We start from the raw sequence: 13,615 nt of genomic DNA on the forward strand, positions 1-13,615 counted from the left end.
ATCAAAAGGACTGTGAGGATAGAGCTAATTATTTGAGTAACCTGCATAAACAGGACCACATGCTAGAAAGCAAAGGCCATATCAGAGGTCTACAAACCATCCTTGGATTTTTAATTCTCCCTGGGGCTTAGGCACATCTGTAGAAATACATGAAACCACTGCCTCAATATTGCAAAACTGAGGCCAAGATATGATTCCAAGAAAAAGGAGAGGTTGCAGAAGAAGAGGGAATACAAAGGCAGGGCAAAGTCATCTGTTCTGGAAGCTGGGACTCAGAAGCCTTAGGTAATTCCAATGACAATACCAATGAGAATGAATATCATTTAAAATACAGTACCTATGCCTTCCATATAAATCCTTTAAAATATTTCTTCCCTAATCTCCATGACTTTATAAACAGCGACAAACAGAACTTACTAGGAATCATTGCTAACAAGTGTTGGAAAACTTTCAAAAGAAGTGCATTCATTCAACAAACATTTATTGAACGTCTACCATAGGTTAAATTCAGAGTTCGGCACTGGAATTATTTGGTTAATTAAAACATGACCGTGTACTCTAGGAGCTCAGTTTAGGGCAGCCCTGACAAAATGGCTTTATTTTCTGAGGTTGTATCTAAATTTTTCAGGAAAGAGCTGCATCAGCTATTAGCAATTTCTGTCCTGGGTCAGGAACCACCAACATATACGCCATACATTTCATATTTGTTGAAATACACTAATCCACTTGTTCCTCTGGGTGTTAGTGGATCTTCCAGAAGGCCATAAGGATTTGAGCTGGGAAGTTCTTGAGTTCAAAAACAGGATGCCCAATGAAGTCCAATTGAGAAGGGGGAAAAAAATCATTCAAACAACAGATGGTAGTCTGGTGGGCTGTCCCTCTGTCCACAGGGTTCCTGCAGCAACTCTCCCCCTGAAACAGTGATAATTTCCTCCTAAAAATGAAAAAAAAAAAAAAGGAAAATTCACTTTTAATTAGAAAAAGGAAATAAATATCCACCAGAGAGAGACTGGTTCAAGATAGAAAGACTAAGAATATGTATCTCCCTCCTCCTCATTCAAATTTATAGAAATGACAGAAAAAGTGCTCTTAAAAAGAAATAAACCTATAAAAGCATGGGAAAATAAGAAGGAAGGCCACCAACAAAGCAAGACCAAAATCAATATGTGATGAGATTGTCAGAGGAGTGAACGTAGGGCAGGGGGGAGAACGAGCTGTCAGTGGGCAGGTTGGGGGAACCCCAGATGGCAGAAGTCTGTGCCTCAGGCAGGTGAGGACGTGAGGAGAGGAAGCCGAAGCAATCCAAACAGTTCAGACAATTCCACTCCCAAAGATGAGCTACTCACTGTCAGCTCCAACCTTCACCACATGAAGAGGCTGGATTTGAGAAACAGGAACTGTATCCACAAAAGAACAAATGGGAATTTCAAAGTTCAAAGATTCTCCCCAAAGCCCAAAACTTATAAACATTTAAGGAAAATCATAACCATAAAAGAAAGATGCCAAACTCAAACAATCGAAATGACTCCCAAGAAAATATCAGGTTTATAAAACAAAGAGTCTTTCAGAGATATGTATTAAATTCCTCAGTGAAAGAAGAAGATAAATCACCCATGAAATGAGAATGGACTATTATAAAATAAAAGAACCCGTTAAAGAACCTGGAAATGAAAGGGACGCCCATTTAAGTTCAACACTGTTTTTCAAAAGACGACCTGGAGAGCGGAAGGGACGTAACTAAAGAGCAATTTAGCCGCCAGGAGAACTGACACATCAAACATCAGTAAGAAAAAGACACCTGAGTAGAGAAATGGACAAAGGATAGAAACAGATAATTCACAGAAGAAATCCAAGTGGCCATTAAACATGTGAACAAATCCTCAGCATCAGTGGTAATGAGAGAAATGCAAGCTCAACAACAGTGAGATAAATTGTCTGCCCATCTGGTGGGAAAAAATTAAAATGACTGATAATCCCCAGTATTGGCAGCAGTGTGGGGGAACAGCCTCATATAGTTTTGGAAGAAGCATGAGTTGGCACTACATTTTAGGAGGGTAGTCTGGCAGATCTTGACAGAGTAAAATGTGCATAGTCTTGAAGGCAGCAATTCCAGTTTGAGGGATCCATCCCAGAAAAAGATTTGCCCGTGTGCCCAAAGTGACACAAACAGCACTATTTCTGATCATGAAAACCTGGAAGCTACAAAAGTGACCAGCAAAAGGAGGGTGGAGGACGAAACTGTTAGATACATCCACACCAAGGATGCGGTGCAAGCCTGGACCTCAAAAGATCCCACAGACACATGTCAGCAACAACCAGCTTGTCCTGATAATATACAAATGTAAGGCATAGTGTTTTCGTGCTTTACACAGTGATATCTCATTGAAACCTTCCTGACCTTGAAGAGGTGAGGACTATTATTAACCCTATCTTACTGAGGAGGAAGGGCTTCCATGATGGTTCAGTGGTAAAGAATCCACCTGCCAATGAGGGAGACGCAGATTCAATTCCTGGGTTGGGAAGATCCCCTGGAGGAGGGCATGGCAACCCACTTCAGTATTCTTGGCTGGAGAATCCCCGTGGACAGAGAAGCCTGGCAGGCTACAGTCCATGGGGTCGCTAAGAGTCAGACATGACTTAGCAACTAAACAACACTGAGGAAGAAACTAAGGTCCCAAATTTGAATAGTTGCCCAAAGTGACACACAATAATGAAGCTGGGGTTTAAAACTTGTGGCTTGATTTCAGGGACTATGCTTTCAAAACACTCATTCAAGGATATATATTGTGAAAATGTTAGTCGCTCAGTCATGTCCAACTCTTGGTGACCCCACGGACTATAACCCACCAGGCTCCTCGGTCCATGGAATTCTCCAGGCAAGAATACTGGAGTGGGCTGCCATTTCCTTCTCGAGGGGATCTTCCTGACCCAGAGACTGGACCCACGTCTCTTGCGTCTCCTGCATTGGCAGGCAGATTCTTCACAACTGCACTACCTGGGGAGCCAGCGCCACGATGAAAGTTAAAAACAACGTGGATCACGGATGAGCGCCACAGGCACGTGCTCAAAACAGAGAAAGTGCCAACATCCACACACCCCTCCTTCCTCTGTCCTGTGGCTGAAATGTAAGGAGAAAGTCTGGTTAACCGAGTTTTCCAGGCAGTTCTCTCCTCCCAGCATCTAGCTATTTGTAATTGGATAGTTTTCTACACGCTTTGCTTGAAGTTAAGAGCTGCCCTAGAGACCTGGGGACATTGTGAAGAAAAAGTAATACGAATTCCAGAGTCCCTTTGATAGCAAAAACCCAGTGAGATGGCCATGGAATTCTGTGAACATTTCTACACCTGCGAAGCTCAGGGAGATGGGGACCCCTGTGTTGTCACAGCCCCACCTTTCTGGGTCACTGAGCTCCACTGCTGGCTTTCTCACAGGTAGTACTGAAGCCACGTTAACACAAAAGTTGTTTCTTTTTATACACACTGTTTGGAAGGCAACATCTTTTCTAATGTGAGGTCCCCATCAGGGGAACAAATAACAAATAGAGTTGTGGGAAACAAGGATGTGCATACCGCTTCACAGTCATAGGGCGCTGTTACATACAGTCCCCATGGAAGACTCACAGGGGCCAAGCTAAGTATTATTTATAAGACATTTGTTTGCCTAGTTAGGGGACTTCAGCTCAGCATGAATAACGAAACTGCCTGAGGTCACACACTAAGTGGTAAGGCTGTATTTGGAACAAGAGGCACCAGAAAAGCTTCCCTAACTGCAAGGTAGCCTGCTCAACCTCAGCTAAACCTACGAAGCTGCCAGACGCTTGTCTAGAACATGCTCAAGAGGGACATCCTGGAACAAGCTGGGGGTGAGACATGGGCCTGGACAGAAGACAAGTCAACCAGCCAGCCCCCTTCTCACTCAGGTACTCAAGGTGAAAACACGCCTGCGGACCAGGGTTGGAGATGGCCACATGAGTAGAGAGTTGCCCAGAGAAGAGCAGCAATTCCAGAGCCTAGTCTAAACAATCTCCGGTCTCTTCCATCAGGATGGTCTAGATCCCTGTGATCCTAAAGACTTTCTGGGGCTGCCTGCTCACCCTCCATCCTCATCTCTTAGAAAGCCCACAGCCTGGCATTTCCTGCCCTCCCCCACATCAGCAACCCTAAGAGGAATACCTTGTGGAAATCAATGAGATCTGTGAGTGTCGCATGGCGATTGGGGTCCACTCCCAGGAAGCTGTAAAAATCCCCAGAGGCATCCACAAGAAAATGCTTGAACCCTTTCTGCAGGCGGTAGGAGAGGGTATAACCCCAGATTTTCTCACTGACCCGGACCAGAAATGCACCCTCGGTCATATTCTCAAGGAGATCTTCAGCATCTTCTCGGCTGATAATTCCTGGTTTAAAAAAGAAAAGAAGAGAAAAAAATGTCAGCAGATTCTGCAACCCCTTTCTCATCCTGCCACGCTTCCCCTCTCATCCTTGCCTCTCAGCCTCTGTGAAAGGTCTAGAGAAAAGGGGAGTCTCAGGAGCTGTCCAGCACTTCCTTTATTCCAGTGAGGGGACCTCTTGGCCCGGAGCAACTAGCAGCGGTGAGCTTGGGGTCAGAGTTTCTACTAAGACCCCAGTTTAGCATGTTTTCCTCCAAATTAAGCCACACTAATTTGGATTAATTGGGTAAAATCGGGCAAGCAAAGAACTAGTAATGAGCCGGAATTTTAGCGTCTATGGATTACAAATACAAGTCAACAAACATTGCCCTGTGGAGATCCTTGAGAGTCCTGCTTTAATGAACAGGCCAGAATGGCTTATGGTTACTACTTGGCTATCTCTGGTACCTGTGAGTGAGCACCTGAAAACAACAGCTCCTCTTAGGAAGTAAAAAGATTCCCTCTGTCTATCTATGGACACAAGGCAAACAGTTTCTTAACAGGGGCACAGAATTAAGCACCACTTCAGCTCAAACAACAAACATTCTCAGGTTCTGCAGTTCTACACAATGTGGTTTCACCAGAGTATGACAGTCAGGTCTGGCCTCAGAGGTATTTGTGCATCAGTGTCAATCCCCTGAAAGGCTTTTTAGGAGCTGCTCTCCTCTGGGGAGTACCGGAGGGGCCATGTGTCTGGTGGGTCAGGCTTTGGAGGGCAGGGTGGTGGGAAGAGGAGAGGGAGACTTAGTCTGCCTGTCCACTCCTGCTGGCACGAGCCTACGGGACCTTCAGCCAAGCCCTCAACCTCTCCAATGCCTCTTAACATTTAAATGACTGTCTTAACCTATCTATTTCAAGGGCATGTTATGACTTTCAAGTGAGACCAAGAGTTGAAAACTCATTTCATAAACAGAAGAGCTGTGGGAATGTGGGCTCCTGCTCTCTCTGTTATTTGGGGGAAAGGTCAATTTGCAACACAATGTCCTCTTCCACACCCACTTATTTACCATCTACATACATTCAGCAGGGTTCTGCCAGTCACACAGCAGAGGGCAGAAGGTGGCTGGGCTGCTCATCACGCTGACCCTGAAGGCACTGCACACTGTCACTCACCCCACCCCCCGGCCACGGCACCCCCAGGGCCTCTGCCATGATCCATGCAGGGACTCTCCCTTCCCCGATCTTTCCTGCTTCACAGGAGTTGTGGCAGGACTTCCTTGTGCCCAAAGCAGAGGACACCGAAGCCACCACACTGTCACAGGTCCCCTGCTAAGAGCCAACAGCACAAGTGTGGGCCACCTCTTTCCTCCTGGGGCCGAGGACTTACGAGGAGGCAATCGAGCCAACAACCCCCACTCCAACCAGGTGGGATAAGCAGAAAACCAGGAAGAGAGAGGGAGAGAAGTGGGTGCCCCACCACAGGGCACCCGGAGGACGGCACACACATCCACGCAGGAGGGTAGATGCCCCCAACGGCCTTGGTGGGTTCAGCTGGAGAAGCAGCAGCAGCCATAAGAAGACCAACCAAAAGGGCATCCCAAGGATTTGTCAAAAGACTCAGCAGTGTCCCTCAGCCACCTCCCTGCCCAATACCAGAGGACTTAGATCCCAAAGGTGGCTGGGCGGAGGGGTCAGTAAAGGGAGACAGAGATGAAGCCAAGGCCTATGAAGAAGAAGAAGCAGAAGACATCCTCTGTCCCAGCTTGCAGCACCTCAAGCTGAAGCCCAGTATCAACTGGCAGTAGAGGAGAGTTAAAATGGGTGAACACACTTGATGTGACTTGATTTTTTTAATAAGCAAAAGTGACCAGTAACACCAAAATGACAATGCCACGTCTCAGTTCAGTTCAGTTCAGTCGCTCAGTCGTGTCCGACTCTTTGCGACCCCATGAACCACAGTACACCAGGCCTCCCTGTCCATCACCAACTCCCGGAGTCCACCCAAACCCATGTCCATGGTGTCAGTGATGCCATCCAACCATCTCATCCTCTGTCGTCCCCTTCTCCTCCTCTCTGCCATCTAAAACCCTGAAAGATCTTTCCACTGACCTCCATCTGGCAAAGCCTGGCTCAAGAACAGTGGACACCAGGCTCCGAATGCCCGCTTTCTCCCAGCTGACCTGGAACCCTCACTGAAGGATTTCTCTTCTCTCCCAGGAATCACAGGCTGCTCGTTGCCTATACTCTACCTTTGTGTGGGTTAGAAAACATCCTTCAAGGTGGCTGAACTGGAAAAAGGTGCCTCTCTGAGCCAAAAAGACTAAGCTTACATTTCTGCCCTTCAATTCGTTCTCCCCTACACCAGCCCCCATTGAAAGTGAAATTGAAAGTGAAAGTTGCTCAGTCGTGTCTGACTCTTTGTGACCCATGGACAATACAGTCCATGGAATTCTCCAAGCCAGAATACTGGAGTGGGTAGCCTTTCCCTTCTCCAAGGGATCCTCCCAATCCAGGGATTGAACCCAGGTCTCCTGCATTGCAGGAAGATTCTTTACCAGCTGAGCCACAAGAAAAGCCCAAATTATCCCCACTGGCTTCTCTTTATTCATTGCACATTCTGCCTGACCCATCCGGAAATCATTTTATCCCAGGAGGTGCTGGGACAGCTCACCTTTGGGCTTTCATGACCTTCTGCCCAGACTCTACAGTAGTAAACCAGCTGGAACCAGCTCAAGGATGGAGACTGGCAGCCATGAGCTCTGCTCAGCCTCCCTCCCAGAGAGACGCTGCTTCAAGCAGCAGCATCTGCAGCTGTTGCCCCTGCAGGATCCACCATGCCCAGGAGACACCACATGCCTGATTCAGGGCAAAGGGTATTATAACTGAGTCCAGGGTACCGGAGCCACCATGCCTATCCTATGCCGATGCTGTTCAGTCGGGAAGTCCTGTCTGACTCTTGCAACTCCATGGACTGCAGCATACCAGGCTTCCCTGTCCTTCACCATCTCCCAGAGTTTGCTCAAACTCATGTCCATTGAGTCAGTGATGCCATCCAACCATCTCATCCTCTGTCGTCCCCTTCTCCTCCTGATGACCCTACATGGGGGATGACAGTTTCCTATGTGGGACTCCTCTCCTGGGCAGTCTTTTCTCGGGGGCTTCCCCTCAGCCTGACCAAGGTGTTCCTCTGAGCTGCACTCCCGTGTCAGGCTCTTCCTCTCGATCATCCATCCTTCCTTCCCTCTGCCCGTTTACAGGTGTCAGACCTGCACCATGTTCTTAAGACTCTCCGCACCTGTCCCATTCCGTCTCCCCTTCATCCTTCAAAGGCATTTCCTCCAACAAAGTTCTTGGACTTCTGCTTTTGGATGACCTGAACAGACAAAGCAACCTTATCTTTATATTCCAAGTGCCAGGGATGTCGGGGGGAGGGGGTCTTGTTTACTTTAGAGCAGTGAATATAAAATCCCAGCTCAGGGACTTGATCAACAAGTGGCCTTGGGCAGGTCACTTAAGCCCCTCTGAAACCCAGTTCAGTGTCCTTGTGTATTAAATGGTACTGATTATAGCACTTACGCCTTCAGATTGTTTGAGACTTCATTACAGTAATGTATTAATACGCTTATCACACGTGTGAATGTGTCTGAGAAGTAATGACTACCCAATACCATGCAACTCATCTGTACCAGATACACCGAGTACACGACCTACATGCTACGTTGGATGTTACCTCACGCTGATAGCAGCAATGATCATAGTACTGCTGGGCCATGCTACCCACACCCCACACACCCAGTCCTCTCACAGAGGCTGCTGAGGGTGACCTTCTCTGAAGGGGACCACTTGGGTCCCTGGGCCCCAGCCTGGGCTATTCTACATGGGGGACTCACCAGGTAGCTCAAATAATAAGCATCAGTGAACTTTTTGATACCTCTTTGATGCCTTCCTAGGACTCAAAATTGTCATCTGTCCCAAGACCAAAGGTAATATGGCCTCACAGTTCAGGATGGCAAAGACAGTTTTACAGAAAACCAACCCTCAAGAGCATTAGTCGGTGGCTGCGGGATGTGAAGGTTACTTGGGGGAAGAAGCAGTTGCTTTTCTGCTCCATTACTCTGCTCTCCATCTCTCTCTTTCCAGATCACCCTTAAACTATGTGGACTGGGAATCAGCATTAATCATATCCCATCCCATCCCATCTCCTTTGATATGCTCTATAACCTCCTGGATGAGGAAATGGTGGGGCATACCTCCCAGCTTCTGGCTAGGGAGTGAGCGCACCATCAGGACCACAGAAACTTTCTAACTCTGCTAATAACCCAGATCTTCTGCTAAGGGATACAGCTTTACCAGATAATGCTCTAGGGTTGTTGACAATTATTGGAGAATACAGCTACGGATTCTATCTGAGCCACTTCTTACCCCTCAGACAACAGGAAATGTAGTTTTTCCTGTAATTTCCAAAAACACCTTCTTTTCCTTTCTTCCCTTTATTTCCTCCAATAAACATTTATCAACCACTCTCTAGGAGCCAGGCCCCAAGCTGGGCATCTGAGAGTCACCGCTGAATAAGAAACAATTCCTGCCTTCCAGAATCTTTGATTCTGGACTGAAATCAAGATTGGCAGAATTTTTTATGGGGGGTGGGGGGGATGTGGTGTGAGAGGAGCTCACTCTAACAAGTAGTGATAAAGATCATAGAATATGGGCTCAGAGAGGTAACCCACCAGCTCTGGAGCCCAGGGATGGAAGTGCCAGTTAGACTGAGAACAGAAAGCTTAAGACAGAGGGGCAAGGACAAGGGGGCAGTTTGCAAAAGGAAAGAGCACATGATTCTTTGTGGCTGGAGGGAGAGCTGAAGTAGGAGCTGGGCAGTGGAAAGACGTGTAGAGGTTAGAAGGGGTCAGGCCCCAAAGCACTCTCGACACCATTAAAAGGATTGTGGACTTCATTCTGAGGGCAGGGGGAGCTACTGATCTTCCCTAAACAGAGGAATGACACTAGAATCTTCAAGAGTGGAAAATCGATGGAAGGGTACGGGTTAGAGACATACAAGCCAGGGATTTCAACTCAGTGATGGCTTTCTCACGTAAGGGTTGCTTCACAGCTACATTTCCACAGTTGCAACCTTGGTATCCAGCTCCCAAGCCACTAGTCAGCCAGGAACAGTTTCCATTGTGAGGCGGAGGGCCAAGGGTCACATGAGAAGCCTGATATTGAAGCCAACACTGGGCAGTACCTTGGGGACTCGGTGACCCCCATCGCATTTAGTCTCCTAACAACCCTACCATCGTCAGCTCATAGCTGAGGACACTGAAGTTCAGCAAGACAAGTGACTTACCCAAGGTCACAGAGCTATTAAGTGGTAGAGTCAGAATTTGAACTTGGGGCCTCAGACTCCAAGTCCAGCGCTCTTTGCTCTACACCATGTTATCTCCTGCAGAGACAGTAAGCACTGCGAAAGACACAAGAAGGAGGAGATTAATGAGACCTCTGGAAGTCAGGGCAAGATTTACAGAGGCAATGAAGAGGGAAGGGAAGTGCGCCTTGAAGACGGGGTAGATGCTGTGTGAGCGGAAAGGAGTGGTGATGAGGTAAGAGAGGAGAAGAGGTGAGTGAGTGAGACGTCACAGTGAAGACCAAGAATGGCACACCCATGGGACATCTATATAATGCGACATACATTTAATCTACCTCGCAGGAGGTTAAGAGACATGGAGAATGGAATGAAAGGTCTAATACATGAATAATCTGAACACTCCTAAACAGAGAGGAGATTGAAGAGGTGGGAACATCTCAAGAGCTAATGTTGATTGCTCTGAAGCCCGAGCGCCACAACTGCTGAAGCCAAGAGCCGTACCGAAGCCTGTGCACCACACCTGGAAAATAGCCCCCGCCTGCCACAGCTAGAGAAAGCCACGGGAAGAAATAAAGCCCCAGCACAGCCAGAAATACGTAAACAATTTTTAAAAAATAAGTCAAAATTATAGAAGAATGAATGAATGCTGAGAATTAATCAGCACATAATAGTGAAATGGCACAAAACTACTGTGTCGGAGTTTGTCAACCAGAGAGAAAAAGCAGATTACCTACAGAGAATAAACAAATTGGTGGCTGACTTTTGAGTTGCAATAACAGAAGCCAGAGGACAACGGGTTAGTAATATTCTCAGGGTGCTGAGAAAAAAATAATGGTGTTTAATGAAACTCTTTCAAGGTGAAAAGAAATGTAAAGATATCTTCAGAAAAAATTTGAGAGTTTGACTACTAAGAAAATTTTTAGAGAATATATCTCATTTAGAAGAAATATAATCCTAGACAGAGAATCTGAGATGCTAGAAGAAATGATGAGCACAGCTACTTTAAGTCAATTTTTAAAATATATTGACTTACAAAGTAATGATAATCATGGGTAATTTGAGGGTTTCAAAAAGATAGAACTAAATTACTGGATAATATCATTTGAGAGTAGGATGATTAGAATTTGTTTAGGAAGAGGTTAAAGACATATATTAACAAAGTATGCATGTGAAATCATTTGAATTAACCACTAAAAGATAGGCATTGAGAGTGGTATAACCTCCAAACAACAGAAGTGGGAAGATGCAATGAGAAAAAAAAAAATTATTTTTCAATGAAGTGTGAAACAAGCTAATAACTGAAAAATAAATACAGTGTAGTTCCATTTATATTAAACTGAAGACTCACAAAGCTTAACACTCATGTTTGGAGGTCAATATATAAACAATATATGAAGCAAAGAAATGATGGACAAAATACTCAGAATAGGGATCATATCTGATGAAAGGAAGAGGGATACATGGGTGAGAAGAAAGCTATGCAGGGGCCTCCAATGACTTTATGCCTTGCTTTTCACCAGGGTCAATGGCACAAGGAAGCAGAGCTGTAATCTGGAAGCTGAGGCAGAAGCCTAGCATACAGATGGAGGCCCTTGATGGGGACTAAGGGGAACAGGGTGTCGGACCTGACCTGACCCACAGGTCCCACAGGTGCCCAAGGTTTCTCTGGGGGTCAGAGGCAATCTGACTCACTGCAATGCCCTCTGTGGGGCCTCTGCCCAGAAAAGACAGGGCCGAGGTAAGGGGACGGAGGCCCTTCAGGGCAGCAGCCCCGCTTCCCGTGGGTGCATCAGGTGAGGGTGAGAAGGCGGGGAAGGCAGCAGGGAACATGTACACCAGCACAGCAAAGGAGTCCAGGATGACTTTCCGGCTCCTGGCACCTGCACGTCAACAGCACGGGTGGGAGTTTGCAGCCAATGCTCCGGTGAGGTGGGGCAGCTGTTGCTCCCCACTCAGGTCTATTACTGCACCTAAGGCACAAATCCCCGAGCATTCTTCCTGACGTCTCCGCTAATCATCTCCCTGGATTCCTCTCAAACACCACCAAAACTCAGTGTTCACTATCAAAATATTTGCTCCCTCGTACTAATCGACAGCAGCCCAGGGAAAGGGGAGGCACTTTAAGCACACTTGCAAAGACACTCTGCTCTCATGGACCCATAAATCCACACCTTAGCAAATCCTAGAGCAGACCCAGGATTCAGTTCCCATTCCCTCCACCACTTCCATTCTGGTCCCTGAAATCATTAGCTCAAATCGAACTTGAGTAACCAAATGAGCTCCTTTTATTTCTCTGTTAGGGCTTCTCCCCAAAAAGGAAGAAAGGCAGGCAGGCCAGACATGACATTTTACTTTTTATGGGTCTCAATTTATCTGACATGCATATTTCTTAAAGCTTTCACCAAAGCTACGCCTCACCGGCCAGCCAACAACACCTCCATTACCATTCAGCTATTTCTCATTCATTTCTGTGACTTTCCTTTCTTATTGCCACACTTTCCAGATGATAACATTAAGGGGATTGGAATTATTAAGCTCTTCCTTCTCAACAGTTTCTCAGAGCATCCTGAAGCCACAGAGATTGTGATGAATGAGTTCCAATGCCTTCATTTTTTATAACTCCAAATGAAATTTAGCCACAGCTAAGTGCTGAGACAAGGGTTTCACTGGACAAGCTTCTTGGTTTCAGATATATTATGCACAAGGGGCACCATTCCATACCATGACTGCCTGCCTGTTCTAAGCTGACATGCCAGGTTCAAATTATAGATGCCGCTATTCATGACAGGGTTGCAACCACCCAGCAAAATGACTTCTGAAACTGGCTACACAAGGATCTTGCCTAGCACTAACCTCAACTGGAAGTAAAAAATCATTATTTGATTCACACCAGTCTCATTGACTGGATTGTGAGTTTCACTAGGACAGTTACTTTCCGCAATATGGTGGCCCTCCATTGGTCTTGCCCACTCAGGACCATCTGTGCATCTTCTGGCAAGGGAATGGTGAGCTTCTTTTGGGGAGCCACACCTTCCCACTCAGTCTATCCAGTTGCAATGGGATGGACTGGTTCCTACTCCAGGAGTGGTCATGTGACTCAAGCCTAGCCAATCAGACAGCTCAACCATTTGGCCATGATGACTAGCTCAAGAGTGGGCATGTGACCACACCAGAGTCAACAAGGCAGAATATTGGGACTAACACTACAAATTATTTGAGAGAAAAGTATGTCCCCTCTTCAGCTAGATTTGAAACTAGGAAAGCAAGTGCAGGCATGCTACCTCAGGCTGATGCTTTGTTTGAGAGCGACAGAGCTGAGAGATGGAGAGAGGCCAGTTGCTGAAAACAAGCTCCCTGAATCAAGCAAGCCTGTAGCTGGACTAATCTCTTTTGAGTGTATCGGTTTGGTAGCTTTCTGTCAATTGCAAGTGAATGTAAGTGCCACAAGGGGAAGGAAATTGTCAGTTTTGCTCACCACCATATGCCCTGTGCTTAGCACAGTGTCTCACATAAAACAGAAGCTTAATGTTAATAATCAACAAATGATTTAAATACCTTACACAGGAGCCTGCTCCCTAGAGCCCCTGCCCAGACAATTCAACAACCTCAAACTCTAACAAGTACTATTATTACCTCTTCCAGAGAATTGTGCAGGTTTCCCTGGTAGCTCAGCTGGTAAAGAATCCTTCTGCATTGCAGGAGACCTGGGTTCAATCCCTGGGTTGGGAAGATCTCCTGAAGGAGTGCATGGCAACCCACTCCAGTGTTCTTGCCTGGAGAATCCCCATGGACAGAGGAGCCTGGCAGGCTAGAATCCATGGGGTCACAGTCAGACATGACTGAGCAACTAAGCACAGCACAGCACAGAGAATTGTGCAAGGGATAAATGA

At 46.5% G+C, this 13,615-nt stretch overlaps 1 protein-coding gene across 1 annotated transcript in view; it reads right to left on the reverse strand.

The window, feature by feature from the left end:
• Nucleotides 1-841: 841 nt before the first annotated feature.
• Nucleotides 842-13,615, reverse strand: part of SH2D4B (SH2 domain containing 4B) — a 75,790-nt gene continuing 63,016 nt past the window's right edge. Inside the window, exons 7-8 of the mRNA XM_052641015.1 lie at nt 4,173-4,393; nt 842-934 (exon numbers count right to left, since the gene is read on the reverse strand). Coding sequence (XP_052496975.1) covers nt 842-934; nt 4,173-4,393 — 314 coding nt within the window. The remainder of the gene's footprint in view (nt 935-4,172; nt 4,394-13,615) is intronic.

The sequence above is a fragment of the Budorcas taxicolor genome, chromosome 5 (genome assembly GCF_023091745.1).
Source record: "Budorcas taxicolor isolate Tak-1 chromosome 5, Takin1.1, whole genome shotgun sequence".
In the NCBI taxonomy this organism is placed as follows: domain Eukaryota; kingdom Metazoa; phylum Chordata; class Mammalia; order Artiodactyla; family Bovidae; genus Budorcas; species Budorcas taxicolor.